This window comes from Stegodyphus dumicola, chromosome 1, assembly GCF_044657685.1.
Source record: "Stegodyphus dumicola isolate Sdum_Otavi_A_Nest chromosome 1, ASM4465768v1".
NCBI lineage: Eukaryota > Metazoa > Arthropoda > Arachnida > Araneae > Eresidae > Stegodyphus > Stegodyphus dumicola.
In genome coordinates this window covers 284942121-284957571 of record NC_140768.1, presented here as the reverse complement: position 1 = coordinate 284957571, position 15451 = coordinate 284942121, and the positions used below count along the sequence as shown (strand labels likewise).

Sequence of the window (15451 nt, the reverse complement as noted above, 5' to 3'; positions counted from 1 at the left end):
GCAATTTTTTTACGGCCCTCAAAACGGAATAGTACCTTTTTCGTTTATTTTTGTAAATGAAATATTTTATTTCTCTTAAAAAGAAGCAGGCTTTCAATGGAACATCGAATACTTTTGTAAAATTTCCATTACAACACATAATTTCTGTGCTTCTGGCTATAAATGGCACAGGGTTATATGCTGTGTGTCAATGTATAGATCACCATTTCCCAAACTGTGTTCCACAAATAGTCACCAAGTGTTCCATGAAAAATATGAAATTGAGGTTAAAGAACAATGATACATTTTCTGCTTTTAGGTATTTAACAGTATTCAAAATTACTCTTGAAAAAAATTAAAGTGAAAACATATAAACTTGCAGTATATTTTCCAAAATTTTCATTTCATGAGTTAATCCTCTTTTCTCTTTTGCAGTTTCTTGATGCTCAAGTATGAAATCTGGTAATTATTAATAACATTAACCTTAAAAATGCAAGTTCGATAAGAGTTATTTAAGAAATTCTTTTTTTGGTGAAATTTTAGTAACCATTCTAATCTAGATTATTTTGCAGTATATTTTCCAAAATTTTCATTTTATGAGCTAATCCTCTTTTCTCTTTTGCAATTTCTTGCTGCTCAAATATGAAATCTGGCAATAATTAATAATGTTAACCTACAAAATGCAAGTTCGAGAAGATTTATTTAAGAAAAACTTTTTTTGGCTGAAATTTTAGTAACCACTCCAATCTAGATTATTTAAAATTTTATGAAATGGAACCAATATAATGCATTTTTTTTATTATGTACTAAGTAAAGTGGCTATCCAGAGCCAAGACTGTTCAAAATCTAAGACAATTTGGGGCAAAATTTCATGTAATTTTTAACGAACCCTATGCCATTAATAAGTGTTGCTTATTTAGCAAATAATATTTACTAAGCATAATGGAAAAAAATTATTATAACAAAGAAGAAACTTTTTGATTTTTAATATAATGGATAAAATTACATCTTTGAAACAAAAGTTAATATTCTGGATTTCTGGGTAGAAGAGAATAAATCTGACAGCTTTCCTTCGCAGAACTCTTGGTCAGTATTTCCCGCAGTGAGAAGAGCTATTCTTAGATTTGAAATCCTTTCTCAGTGCCAGCTAAGCCAAACAAATGTGTCAAGATCTATCTATAAGCAGATTTTGGATAATTTGTCAGAAGAATATCCAAATTTATGAAAACAAGCTACTTGTATTTTACTTACTTTCATGATAATGTATTTGAAATAAGACAAGTTTTTTCACATTATACTGTAACAAAATCCAAATACTGAAACTAACTTTACATTGTATTTGATATAAAAATTCAAGTTTCTAACAGTATGCCTGATATAAAAGGAATTTGTAACTTGAAGACTCAAACACATCAAAAATCATTGAAATTTTTCTTTTCCAATGGCAGGCCCTCAGCTGTCTTCAGCTTGCCACTACTAAGGCCAGAAGAGGTAGTCACTTTATTATGGAGGCACCTAATAGGAGGGACACCTTTGCCTCCTATGAAGAGACGAACAGTTACAAGCATATCTTTTCTGGTATTCGAACCCAGGCCCTTTTGTATCGCAGTCAGCTCCCCTAACAACCATCTACGCAGATGTTTTATTTAATTAGTTTTATGAAATTTTTTTTTGAAATATTAAAAATTGAAACATTTCTTTTATAGGTATAACATGAAAATTGGAATAAACGCTTATTTTGGTTAACTAATTTATCTGTGCTAGCATTTATCATCACTAGAAAAACAAAATTTACTCTAGTGTTCTTTAAAAATTTTAGAACTTAAAAAGTGTTCCACAGGAAAAAAGACATTGGGACATTGGTACATATATTGGAGATGCTAGTATATATATATTGGGAGACACTGGTATATATTTTGTTCTGGCTAAAAAAATTCATCTGCAAAATAGATCTCATGCAATAATAAGTTAAGCTGCTTACACTTAAAGAGGTCAAGTTAAGACACAGTTAAACTAAGTTTAGAAAATTAGTATGAATTGATGAGCGAGCAAATGTTTTATAACATGGTGAAAGTACAGTTTGATCTCTACTTGGTGAAAAATCACAATCTTTTAAATATACAGTCAAAAGTCGTTAATCCGGACTCGTCAGGACTTTGGTGATTCCGGATTATAGATCATCAGTTTAAATCTGGTAAGATGGTATGCAGAAATTATAAAATTAAAAATATGAAATCGTAATTTATGAAATAAAGAACAATTATGATCTAAAGGGTATCAAAATTTACAAAAAGAAAAAGCTTAATATTTATTTGTTTACTTTATTAAACATTTCTTTCAATGTAAGTTGTTTAAGTTGCTTCGTTTTATGTGATAATACTTTCTCTTTAATTCTATAAACAGACATAATTTCTTGTTCAGTTACAAAGTTCCGCTGTTCAAGTCCTATAATTGCTGTGTCGACAATACCGACTAATTCGTCAATCGAAATTTTTTCGTTTTCAATAACCTCTGTGTCACTTTCTTCACTATCGGAAGTGAATTATAATGACGAGGAATTTGATTTAAATCATATCAAAGACAGAGTACATCGAGATGAAATACTACATTTAGTAAGGAATTATAAGCCAAATAAAATAAAAACATCTGCCTTGAAGATAAAGACAGTGCTGACAGATCAACTTCCAATACATTGCGTGCCACGGCTTCCCCCCCTCCCCCCGCAGAGCAGCGTGAAATTGATAAACAGATTTCGGAATGGTTACATAAACAAAGGATTATGCCTTTATCCATTTTTTGCAGTAATTCCACTTTTTGTTTGATGGACTTTGAAACATACTTTCGCTTTGTAGATCCTTTGCATATTAGTAAATATATATCGGAAATTCTATTTGACATAATCGAAAGTTCAAGCTTACTTTTATAAAATTGCTCTAACAGTCTGCAAAAAATAATAAGCCGAATCCAATTTGAAGATTAAGGAACAACACAATCTGCAACATTAACTGAATTAGATAATTTTAGCTTAGCTTATACCGTCCGTTATACATTAAACGCGCATGTGTAAACGTATTATGCGCATGCGCACACTTATATCCATAGCTGTAAAGGTCTTACGCGCATGCGTCAACTTGACGCATGCGCAGAAAGTTTGTAGCTTTGAGGTCCGGATTATAGATCATTCCAGATTATGAGTGTCCGAATTAACGACTTTTGACTGTACCCCATCTTGAACTTATCCATGCAAACAATTATTGCATTTTCCCATTTATACTCTAGTCGCATAAATGGTTAGCATATCCAGAAATTTATAGTTTGAATCGCTGCAGTTGCACAATTAATTTCCGGTTCGATAACAGAAGAGTACCTCATTTTCTCATTGTAGAAAACACATCAGTCTAACCAATGCTTTCTATAAAGTCACTGAATCTTGCATTGACAACTTACATTACAAGTATGTGTACGAGGCAATGCGATAATTCCTCATATTCTCCTCTACTTAAAATGTGATTGGCTAAAGGTACAAGATGCAACATGGGTTATCATCCACCACATTGGTGTAGTGGATGAAAACTCATCACTACTGCGTTTAAGTGTGCCTACAGGCAAAGCAAAATGTCAAGTTCAAATGAACACAGTCATGTTCTATTTTTGGCACCTCGGCCTCACTCCTATCTCAATCAAAGAATTTTATGATTTTTTAATAGATGATAGCAATTTATAAGGTATTTTCTTCCTCCTTTCCGCAAGCCTTCATGGTGTAACGGGTGGCACACTTGGTGCATATTTCGAGAGGTCCAGAATTTGGGTTCTAGAGAGGGCACTGTTCATTTTTCATATCTTCTGCTTCAAAATAACCTAATGTTTCTACGAACTGATAAGAACAATAACAATTTTTAATGATAACAATAGATGATCAGAAGCAAGGTGATGATAAAAAGCCAATGTGGAAAAAACAACTGTGTGACTGATTGCAAGAGTGAGCAATTTAAGGCAAACAATTGGGTTTTAACAGAAGAATCTTTTCAAAACCGGATGTAATTTGGAAGTATAGCCATAAAAGTGGAGAAATAATTAATTAATAATAAGGCATATAAAATAATTAAATGGGAATTACAGGGATGGAACAGGAAGCAAAATTAGCTGAGATAATAACATGAGGTTGAGTGGGGATAAAATCTGACAATACCTACACCTACTTTTATTTCTAAGCCGTGATTACTAATTGACTTGCACTGTGTTGTGTGCACCATGTTTTGAATATTTAATGAAACTGAACGGGGAATATTTATGCAAAATGTAATATATGCAAAATTAGCAAAATTCTCCCACTTATAAGTTTAAAAATCATATACCCTTCTCTTATAAAGGCTCTAATTCTTCTGAGTGTTTTGTGACATCATGCTTATCCATTATTGGTGATAAAGTGCACTGTTTGGCAACCATGTCAAAAATGATTAATAACAAAATATAATAAGTCTGTGATTTCTTCTAAAACAAATTTCATCATGAGTTAGATGCAATCAATATGAATCAAACAGCAGCAACTAAAAAATCACAGTGATTAGATTATGAGATTATCTCAAGAGAATGAGGTTCTTATTACACAACAAAAGAAAGACACCTATTCATGGTACTTTTCTGTTATCGGGACCAGATTCAGAATTGCATGCATTCACTCTTGGAGGTATGTGTTCATGTATATATGTACACACATATGCACTCATACACACACACACATATGCACTCATACACACACACACATATGCACTCATACATACACACATGAGCACTTATACATACACACACCTTTGAATCTGGTCCCGATAACAGAAGAATACCCTATTCTTTGCCATTCAGATGTTCTATGAGAATTTTAAGTGGTATGCCTCACTGTATGAATGTGGAACTTGCAGACATATATTTTATCTAGAAGTTGAGGATGAAAATGGAGTAGCTGGCCAAAGGAGATACTTGGAGATCTCCTCTGAATAGCTTTCATTTAAACCAAAGTGCCATACATAAAATGAATGTTGAGGAGTTCTGTATTCACGTAATAATGCATACCACTCTAAATCCACATGAGAAATAATTTATATCAGAAGAACACTTATTGTTCAACAGTATCCTATACCCTGTCAAAGTGCCTTTTCTGCACAAACATTTCATCACAAAATCTGCTTATTTTAGTCCCTCTACCTGCGTTATTATTTTCCATCACCCTGAATTCTGATAGTTTATACTATAAAAATACTTACAGATAAAATTTTATGATGTTGATATTCTTGAAGAGCAAGGTCCCAGAAACGGCAACCAATTTGGTTTCCACATTGGCCCACTGGAAAAAATGATGAAGTAGAAGAACATGAAACCCCATATTTCAATAAGAGAAAAGGTAAACAAAACTTTAACCCGTTATTTTAATTTTTTGCAAGTAACATTTACTTTATAATCTGATAGCAGCAAAATGTATTTTATAGTTAAGATTAAATTTTCCATTATTATTATTGAATAAAACAATATAAGAAATAAATTACCTTGAATAAAAATTGACTGGGGCATTTTTTATCATTTTCAAAGTGAAATTTCCTACATAAAAAATTAACAGAAAATAATGAGATTTATAATACCTCAGTAATCGGAACATACTTTGCATATATTTCAAATTTCTTTGATAAACATCAAACAATATCATTTATTACACTAGACGCTAGAATAACAAATAAGTATTGAAATCATACAAGCTTAAATGAAAGTTAGATAGTATATATACTTCTAAGAAAATACAAAAGATATTAAATTCGACGAGAAGCCTTCGATATACTTGTATATCTAGTTACATGTACTGGGAATTTTACATTTTACGCTAGATAAGGCGATGTTTTTTTGCAAAACTACCATGCTACGAAGAAATTTGACAAATTACGTTCCTTCCACAAAACACTGAAATTCCAATACATATCCCATAATTCTAGAACTGTAAGAGAATTAGCACCGATTCACTTTCATTGCAATTAAATGAAAACTCTACCTATGGTGGCTCCATCTGTTGATAAAGTTATCAGTTATTTATTTCTTTCATATTGTCACATCCAAGGAGGTTAGCTTGGTCACATCAAGGAGTCCGTGTGTTACATTTTTGTAAAATTTTGTCTTCCTTCAAAGCAGACCCTTGGCTTCATCTTATTATTATAACTACTAGTTTTACTTTAAAAAAATCATACGGCTAAAAAATATTACATAATTCAAGATTTAGCATAATTTTAGGCTCGTTTCTTCATGTTTATAAATACGAAGCAAAAATATGAGTTTTGATAATCCTTTAATTCAGTGCACATGAAGTATAAAAATTAATAAATTGATTATTAGCTGGTTTCATTTTGTACTTAACATTATTTTCTATATTATTTCGCTTAGTTTCCTTTAAAATCTTAAGGATTTTCAGACTTTATTTCATCAAAGTCATTCATTAATGTATTGAAATTATATTATATTGATATATTAGTAATAAAATGAAATTATAACAACACTAAATTCTAAATTTACAGCATAGGGGAATTACCAAAATGATTTTTTTGATATAGTTAAGACTTTGACGCAGCCTACATTACTTTGGTTAGGATTAATGTTGGCAATAGCCTGAACGCATGGAAGTTTCAAGTGCCCGCTATATTTAAGTTTGCTAATCGCCACAATTTTTTTAAACATTTATTTATCGTAGTATCATTTTCAGTTGAGCACCTAAAGGATGGTTTATGTAATACTTTTTATTGCGTTTATTCGAAATTTCCGTATCATAAATTTAGATAAAGTATCTCTTCGCCAGATGTTTTAAATCTGTAAAAGAAAAACAACTCCATAACGTGCAGATCAACTTTAAAAATAATGCGTTTTCCTTACCAGTATCAATAACAATATTAAAAAAAAAATTTTTTTTTGAATACTTAAAGCATCACGTGTTTATCGCATCAATAATGCTTAGTTGACGAATGTTATCTCTACATCTGGCCGACTAAACTTTCCGTATGTACTTTGATCGTCGAGCGTTTTGTTGCGCTTAAGCTGGAAAGGAGAACTGTATTGAGATTCAGAAAAATGTATAGACTACATTCTGAGGCGTTAACTTCTGCAGCTGAAGATGCCAAAGATTATGCCATCTCTAGAGGTATTTTCTCTCAAAATGGTCACACATTGTTCTTCTTTCAATGACTACTTACATTAATTAATACAAGTTCTTTATTATCAGATTAGATATGTAAGAATAGTCCTAATATTATATTTAGAAATACTTATATAAAGTGAATAAATAAAATGTATTTCTCACTTTATAATTTATAATAGCATATTATTCACTTTATTTGTTAATGAATGTTTGTCAATCAGTCCCTGATGTTGAGTTCCAGAAATTTATTTAATTCAGGCCAAATATATGTTCATGTTATGTTTTTGTCCATAGTTAGCCTTTGTCTCACAATACAGCTATTTGAATCAATAATATTTTCCCTTCTTATGCTTATACTGAAAAAAGATAATATTCTTGTACTCACTAAATTTTTTGAAATACACGCCTCTTTTCCTTTCTTCTTCTTTTTTTTTTTTAAATTTTTTTTTATGGTGATACTAATTGTGATTCGCTTATTTCTTACTCTGATGACTTACAAAGTGAGCAGTATAAAGCTACTCTGATTTTATTATATCAGTAACAGAAAATTTTCTGTAGAATGCTTTGAAAACTGTTTTTATATTTTTGAACACTAGTAATAATTTATTTGCATCGAATAACAAAAACTTGTAAAACATGAGAAAGGTTTTAAATGTACATGTTTTTTAATCTGGAACATGTCTACCTTGCTAACTGTGAATATATTATTGCAGAAACATAAAATTTTTATAATTGGAAGTCATTAATGAAATTTTGTTAACCATGCAAGCTACTTACCAGTATGCATGGCTAAATGAGCTGCTTATCTTGTTACTCAAAGCATATTTAGTATTGCATGATTTAGTGTAAAATCTAAAATTGTTTCAGATATTTGAGTTTTTGCAAAATGGTATTGCATACTTTAAATACGTAAGCAGTAAATTTCAGTAACAAAGTATGCCTTTAGTGTAATGTTTTCTTAGTCAAATAAAGCACTTATCATTTTATTTCATTGTATTATTAAAAATTTTATTTAGATTTACTGAAATTCTTCATGGTTAAGGATATTTATATCATAATTTGAAGTTACTGCAACATATTTATTAAAAAATCCAGTATGTTGTTTAAAAATCATAAAACTTCTTAAAAAAAAAAAGATATGACTAATATTTTTTTTATTTTTTAAAAATATTGGCTAATCTTTGGAATATGGTAACATGTAGTTTGGCGACATTTTGGTAAGGCGATAAAAGGACTTTAGCAGTGTACATGGATAAAGTCAAGAGTGTGCACAATGCCATTCTTGTGCAATTCTGGATGTTTTTTTAAGTGAAAATAGGTCGACGTGTACATGGTTACCGTGTATGTGCAATTCTTAAAAACGCGGCAAGCAATTTGCGATTCTGCACTTTCTCCCAATTTCGCACCTAATCATCGTCATGATTAAGCACTTTTGTTCCATAAAAGTTCTAACATAAGCGTAATTCGGCTACCAGATTGTTGGAAAAAAATGTTGATATGGGAGGAAATGCCTTTACTTCGTGAAAACAAAATGGCATCCAAACAAAAACTACATAGTAGGTTGCTGTAGCAGGTCGCCAAAAAATCGCCAAATTACCATAATCCAAAGATTAACCAAAATATCTTTTGACTAAAATGTGAAAAAGTAATTAAAGAACCACTCAGATGCAGATAATTATTTTAGAAAAAATCATGTTGAATTGATATATTTTTAACCTTCCAGTGTTAAAGCTGCATGTACACATTCAAAAATATTTGCCATCATAACATATAAGTACACATATATGCATCTTGAAATATATCCAGACATTTAAGCTGGTATAAATATTGGAATAAAAGAGTCAAAGTATGAAGTGGGAGGGTCATTTCACAATTACGGATCTGCCACTTATTAAAATCACTTCCACTCCAAATCCATGGCTCTTTGAAACATTGTGGGAGTCTCTGTATAAACCAAATGGCATTCTAAGGTAGATGTAAACCCAGTTTGTTGATAAATGCAGTTTTTAGCACATCCTCTGGCCTCATATATATCTGAAAATATCCAGACGTGAGGTCTAGTGTCATCATGTACAGAGATATTTTTAACGCCTCTTAATGCGTATTTCACGCATTGAAAATCAGAATCAGAAACTAGCCAGGCATATTTTCACGCACTGAATTTTTAACAAAGGTTTAGCTTTAAAAAAAAAAATGCATAGCGCCCCACCAAAATCAACAAATAATATTTTTTTCTACTTAAAACACCACTGAGACATTTTCACTCGACATCTCCATGGCAAGGAATACAGGTGTGGCACTGCATGGAACCGTGCTGACTTAACAATCATGGCCAGACAATAGAAGAAAGAAATTGAAGCTTCATTGTATATTTACGAGCACTGATTTCGTCAAGCATTCTATATTACTGAATGGTCATTCGAATAGTAAAATCGGTTATCGACACACGTAGTTTGGGAGTTCGGTGAAATTTCACATTACAAGCTGGAAAAATCTTTTGCACTCTTTTCAGAAAATTGAAGGCGAACTAAAAGCATACACAGTCAAAAGTCTTTAATCCAGACTCGTCGGGACTTCGGCGATTCCGGATTATAGATCATCAGTTTAAATCTGGTAAGATGGCATGCAGAAATTATAAAATTAAAAATATGAAACTGTAATTTATGAAATAAAGAGCAATTATGATCTAAAGGGTATCAAAATTTACAAAAAAACGTTTAATTTTTATTTGTTTACTTTATTAAACATTTCTTTCAACGCGCATATGCCTAAAGCATACATTACGCATAGTCGAAATTAGAAAATTGCAACCAGAAAACTATTTGATGTGTATTCGTGATATTTATAATGATGAGGAATTTGATTTAAATCATATCAAAGACGGAGTACATCGAGATGAAATACTACATTTAGTAAGGAATTATAAGCCGAATAAAATAAAAACATCTGCCTTGAAGATAAGGATAGTGTTGACAGATCAACTTCCAGTTCATTGCGCCGCCGCGATGCATTGCGCCTCCCCCCCCTGAGAGCAGCGTGAAATTGATAAACAGATTCGGAATGGTTAGAGAAACAAAGGATATGCCTTTATCCATTTTTTTGCAGCAATTCCATTTTTTGTTTGATGGACATCGAAACATGCTTTCGCTTTGTAGATTCTTTGGCAGCTCCAGAATCGGAAATTCTTTTTGACATAATCGAAATTTCAAGCTTAATTTTATAAAATTGCTCTAACAGTCTGCAAAAAATAATAAGCCGGATCCAATTAGAGGATTAAGGAACAACGCAATCTGCAACAATAACTGAAATAGATAATTTTAGCATAGCTTATACCGTCTGTTATACATTAGACGCACATGCGTAAACATATTATGCGCATGCGTAAACGTATATGCACATAATACCTTTGCGTGATTGCGTTTACGCATGCGCCGAAAGTTTGTAGCTCTGAGGTCCAGATTATAGATCATTCCGGATTATGGACATCCAGATTAAAGACTTTTGACCGTATAAAGGTAATTAAGTTTTTTAAAAATTTTTCTAGCATGATTTCTAATATGCCTTTAAATTATTTTTATGCTTATAGTGTTTGCATTTTTAATTCTTTCATTATTCTGCGCTAGTCAAGAAAAAATTTTACCGAGAACTACCAGTACAAAAATAAAATTTTAATTCCAGTCTTCTTTTTTTTAAAAAATCATTATCTTCACTAGTCTTACAGCGTAAATCTGGGTGCTTTATTGCTATCGTTTCGTTAAAAAAATAACAATTTTATCACGGTTTTCGGTACAAAAATTGGAATCTCATCGATAATTGTCGGCTGTAATAGACACCTCCTTTCGATCTTCTAGTGGGCAAATTGGGACTTAATGTTCTGGTTATATGAAATTAATTCATCTAAGAGTCACCCCATGTGAAAATCGATATTTAGCTAACATCTATCTATTCAAAAATCAGTATTTTGTGTAAACTTTGAGATTTTTACTGATTTTTGCCCCAAAATAAGTATTTTTTCGGAGTGTACAAATGCTGCTGTAAATACTTTTGTTTTCTTGAAATATTCTGTAGGAGAGAAGTATAATTTTTATTGTTATTATTTTTTTAATTTGATGGAGCGAGGTCGCCAAACTGATTACTGATTTTAACTAAATGTTGCTCTTAAAACGATTGTAATTTGTATTCGCGATTGTAAGATAAATTCCTTAATTAATATTTTGAGCAAATTAAATTAATATTTAAGCAAAATTAAGACCTCATTTGAAGAAAATTTTAAATTTAAGAAATTCCATACAGTCTGCAAAACAAAACAAAAGTTTCTACTAGTGATCAGCTTTCAGGATAAGCTTATCAAAAATATTTTTTAGTTTCTAACTAATTTTTTAAAACTATTTAATTCAATAGGGTAGTCCCCTTGAGACCGAAGCAATTATTCAAGGAAAAAAATTAATTTAAATATGAGTTCTAAATCCATCAAGGAGTTTTTTTTATAAAAAAGCTGTCAAGCCAAGTGTCAACCAGCTGAGGTCAGCTAAGAAACCAAAGATTAATGAAAAACCAGAAGAAACTTCTAAACATGATAAGTTTTTAAGTAAGTGGCTTAAAGAATTTCCTTGGGTCCTCTTCAATAAAGAGGAAAATGAAATGTTTTGTGAAACATGTCAATCTGCCAATATGAAGAATGGCATGGGTGTGATGGGTTCATCATGTTTCCAAAGGAGTACTCTGTCTCGCCACGAAAAAACTATGGAACACAGGCTTACTTTAAATGCCAAGAAAGATGTTAAAGCTCTTAAAAATATCATCGAAAAGGAAAAATCTACAGCAACAGATGGCGATTTGGCAGTGTTCAAAACTGTTTACAGCATTGGAAATGAACTTCCTTTAACAAAATTTAAGCCTTTAATGATGCTTATGAAATCCTGTGGAAATGAGACTGTGAAAGAGACTCGCTTGAATTTATCTCAAATTCAGTTACAGACATAACTAAATCTATTTCGGAAGTATTAGAATCAAATTTGGATGAGGATGTTTCACAAAGTCCCTATATTTCTTTAATGATAGATGAGTCAACAGATATTTCAGTTAACCATGAATGAATTATATATGTGAAATATTTGAAAAACAATGAAAGTCAGAACAGTCTTTGGGCAAATTTAAAACTATCGGGTGAGTGCAATGCAGATACACTGAAAGAAATAATAATAAAGCTTTTTAACAAAAAAAAGTACCGTTATCAAAAGTTGTTGTTCTTTCAACAGATGGTGCTGCTGTTATGATGGGGAAAAACAATGGACTTGGCAAAAAATTTCAGGATATGATACCTAGTTTGTTGCACTATCACTGCATAGCTCACCGTTTAGCTTTAGCTATTTTCCAAGCTGCTGATGGAATATCTCTGTTTCAAAGCTGCCAGAGAATTTTAGGTTCATTGTATGCTGCTTATTTTCACACGTCGTCCAATATTAGGATTGTAAAGCTGAAATTGATGCAAGATGTGTTAAATGAGGCAAACTTAACTCTCAAAGACATAAATGCTGTTCAGTGGTTGTCACTTGGGAATGCAGTTGATGCATGTCATATCAGTTATGATGCTGTGATCCTTGCCCTGACAGACATAATTGCAAACAGAAAAACAAGCAATCCTATGGACAAGGGCTCAGGATTAATTAAGCAATGCTCACAATTTTCATTTGCAGGTACCTTGTCATTTTTGAGAGAGGTGTTACTGATTATGAACGAAGTCAGAAGAATTTTTCAGAGCAATGATGTGGACTTCTCTGTATAGGTTAACAGTCTAGAATCAACTATTAATCGCATGCAGGAAATGAAAAAGGAGGTAGGTCATGGCACTTAGCTAAAGGAATTTTTAGTCTGCTCTTAAAAATGGGCATTATCGAGTTCAAGATATTAAATTATCTGTTTCTATTAAATCTTTAAATGATTTCATGAGTGCTAAAAATGCTTTTTTGAGTGCACTGATAGAGAATCTGCAAGAAAGATTTAATTTGCAGCAGATGCATATTTTGCAGGATTTTGATGTTTTGTTGAATCCCTCTTGTGTCAGATTGGAACAGAATTATCGATTGGAGTCCCTAGATAATGTTATTAAACATTATTATAGGCCAGATTCTACTTCGGTTTTGGGTGTTTCAGCAGAAGAGTTAAAGCAAGAGCATCTTGTTTTTATGCACGCTAGAGAGAATTCAAATTTAAACAGCTTGTTAATTTGTTGTTCTCATCAAGTTTAGATGGTGAACTCTTATATCCAGGATTTACAGCCCTGGCACAAATAGCTATGACTATACCTTTGTCAATGGCTGTTTTTGAAAGAGGATTTTCTACTCAAAATAAGATCAAATAGATTGGGGAAAAACACCTGGAAATTCTAACGAGAATATCTGAGCAAGGCCCAGATTTCAAAGAACAAAGGGGAAATGTTTTTTGTAATTTTAATTTTGAAAGAGCTGTGATATTGTAAGGAAATCAAGGGAAAAGGATATTAAATTTGTAATATTAAATAAATATTTCATTTAGTATGTTTATTATAAAATAAATTCTGTTATTTATAATGTTTAATATTTTCTACTAATATTTAACATATGCTATAATTGTCAAAAAACAAAATAGCATCCTTATTTTTTTCTATTTCATTTTGTCCATTAAAAAATTTTTTTTAATAGAAAATTTGTCTCTGTATATGTAATTGATGCTTTTTCCGTATTTCACTCATCAAAAATGAATTTCACTCCTAAAAAAGTCAAGGAGTATTTTTACTCTTCAAAAAAAAATCATAGGAATAACACTGATCATGTAATTTGTCGATTTAATTTTCTTGATTATTTCCTCAGTTATTGAGAAAAGATATACTATCTGCAAGTTTATTATTATTTTAGCACCGAAAATGTTATAACAAATAAAGCCAAAGTGTTTTAGTGTAAGATGTAATTATATTTTCTTATTTATGCATATGTATTTTTTTAAAACTTTTCTTAAATAATTCTAATTTTAATTTTACTTTTATTAGTTTAAAAATCACTCAATTATTATTAAATATTTATGCTCTATGTGCTTAATGCTTGTATCAGATAAAAAATATTTACTTTATTAGATTGTTTCTGAATGGGAATAATAGTTTTATTTATTTATTTTAGGAATAGCTATGCATCCATCTGATTTAACTAAAGATGCCAGAGTACCATTACCGTTTTGTCTTTTTCCCTCACCTTTTCCAGAAAATTGGTTTACTTTTGTTTATGAATTACAACCACATTTGAATCTCATATTGCACAAAATCGCACATTCAAGAATATTTCTTAAAGAATGCTTATCCAGGTGATTTGATTTGAAAAATAATTTTTTGATTTCACCTTTTAAGGCAAGTTTAATTTGTTACAAATATTTTTACAGTTAAAATTTCTTATTCATTTGAGATCAAACCTGAGCTTTTCCTTGTTTATAATAAATATGCTTTAACCAAAAATATGAATACTGTTTGTTCTCTGCAGTTTTTTACCTGATGCTGCTTTTCCATGCATGTTAGTCAATCTCAGTGGCGTAGCTAGGGTGGGGAAAAGGGGTACATCTGTCTCCGGGTGCAGCATTCAGAGGATGCCAGATTGATGTTATGAAATTTTAGAATGAAATGTTTTACATTCTTGGCACACAGGAGGGGGGGCAAAATCTTTAGCTGTCCCCAGGTGCTAAAAGCTATGGCTGTGATTAATTTTAAGCACTAAATTTTAAGTGTCAGTTCATTCTGAAATCAATTTATTAATTCCCTCAAACAATATTGTTCATAACAGCAAGCTTAATTTATAAAAATATGTGTGATGCAATAGAAATATAGATAGCTATCTTTTAATACTTCTTGATGTAAAGAAGTAGTTTGGAAGTTATAAATTAATTTTTTACTGTATGGTATTTGAAAAAGCAAATATCATTAGGTTCTTTTTCCTCTTTCTTTGTTCGGTCTTTCTGTACTTTTCTGTATTTAATGCTTTTTCTGCTTTGGCATGTTTCCTCAGCACCATGTGTTGCGAGTTTGGTTTGGCTTCTTTCCTGCCAACAGTCATCTTTATGAGCATTGCTCACACAGCCACACTTTTGTCTAATTAGTTTTTTTTAATTAAAAATTTTTAATGGATTTCATAACCTAGGATTTTCTATTTAAGAAAGATATATTCTTTATATATATATATATATATATATAATAATAAATAAAAACTGTACAGTACAAAGTCCGTAATCCGGACATCCATTATCCGGAATGATCTATAATCCGGACCTCAAAGCCACAAACTTACGCATGCG

General features: G+C 31.2%; 2 protein-coding genes across 6 annotated transcripts in view; one reads left to right on the top strand and one right to left on the bottom strand.

Annotated features, from left to right (window-relative positions):
- LOC118183363 (tubulin epsilon chain-like) overlaps window positions 1-6111 on the bottom strand; it is a 47183-nt gene extending 41072 nt beyond the window's left edge. Inside the window, exons 1-3 of one of the 5 annotated variants that reach the window (XM_035352875.2) lie at window positions 6011-6111; window positions 5517-5568; window positions 5238-5317 (exon numbers count right to left, since the gene is read on the bottom strand). In XM_035352875.2, the coding sequence (XP_035208766.1) occupies window positions 5238-5317; window positions 5517-5541 (105 nt within the window). In that variant the 5' untranslated portion in view covers window positions 5542-5568; window positions 6011-6111. Of the gene's footprint in view, window positions 1-5237; window positions 5318-5516; window positions 5569-5720; window positions 5977-6010 lie in introns of those variants that run through there. The other 4 variants (XM_035352872.2, XM_035352871.2, XM_035352874.2 and 1 more) reach the window with 4 other exon arrangements.
- A 546-nt stretch (window positions 6112-6657) lies between these two features.
- The window catches only part of LOC118183362 (glutathione synthetase-like), a 53628-nt gene continuing 44834 nt past the window's right edge, over window positions 6658-15451 (top strand). The window contains exons 1-2 of the mRNA XM_035352870.2: window positions 6658-7144; window positions 14293-14473. Of these exons, the coding sequence (XP_035208761.1) occupies window positions 7075-7144; window positions 14293-14473 (251 nt within the window). The 5' untranslated portion in view covers window positions 6658-7074. The remainder of the gene's footprint in view (window positions 7145-14292; window positions 14474-15451) is intronic.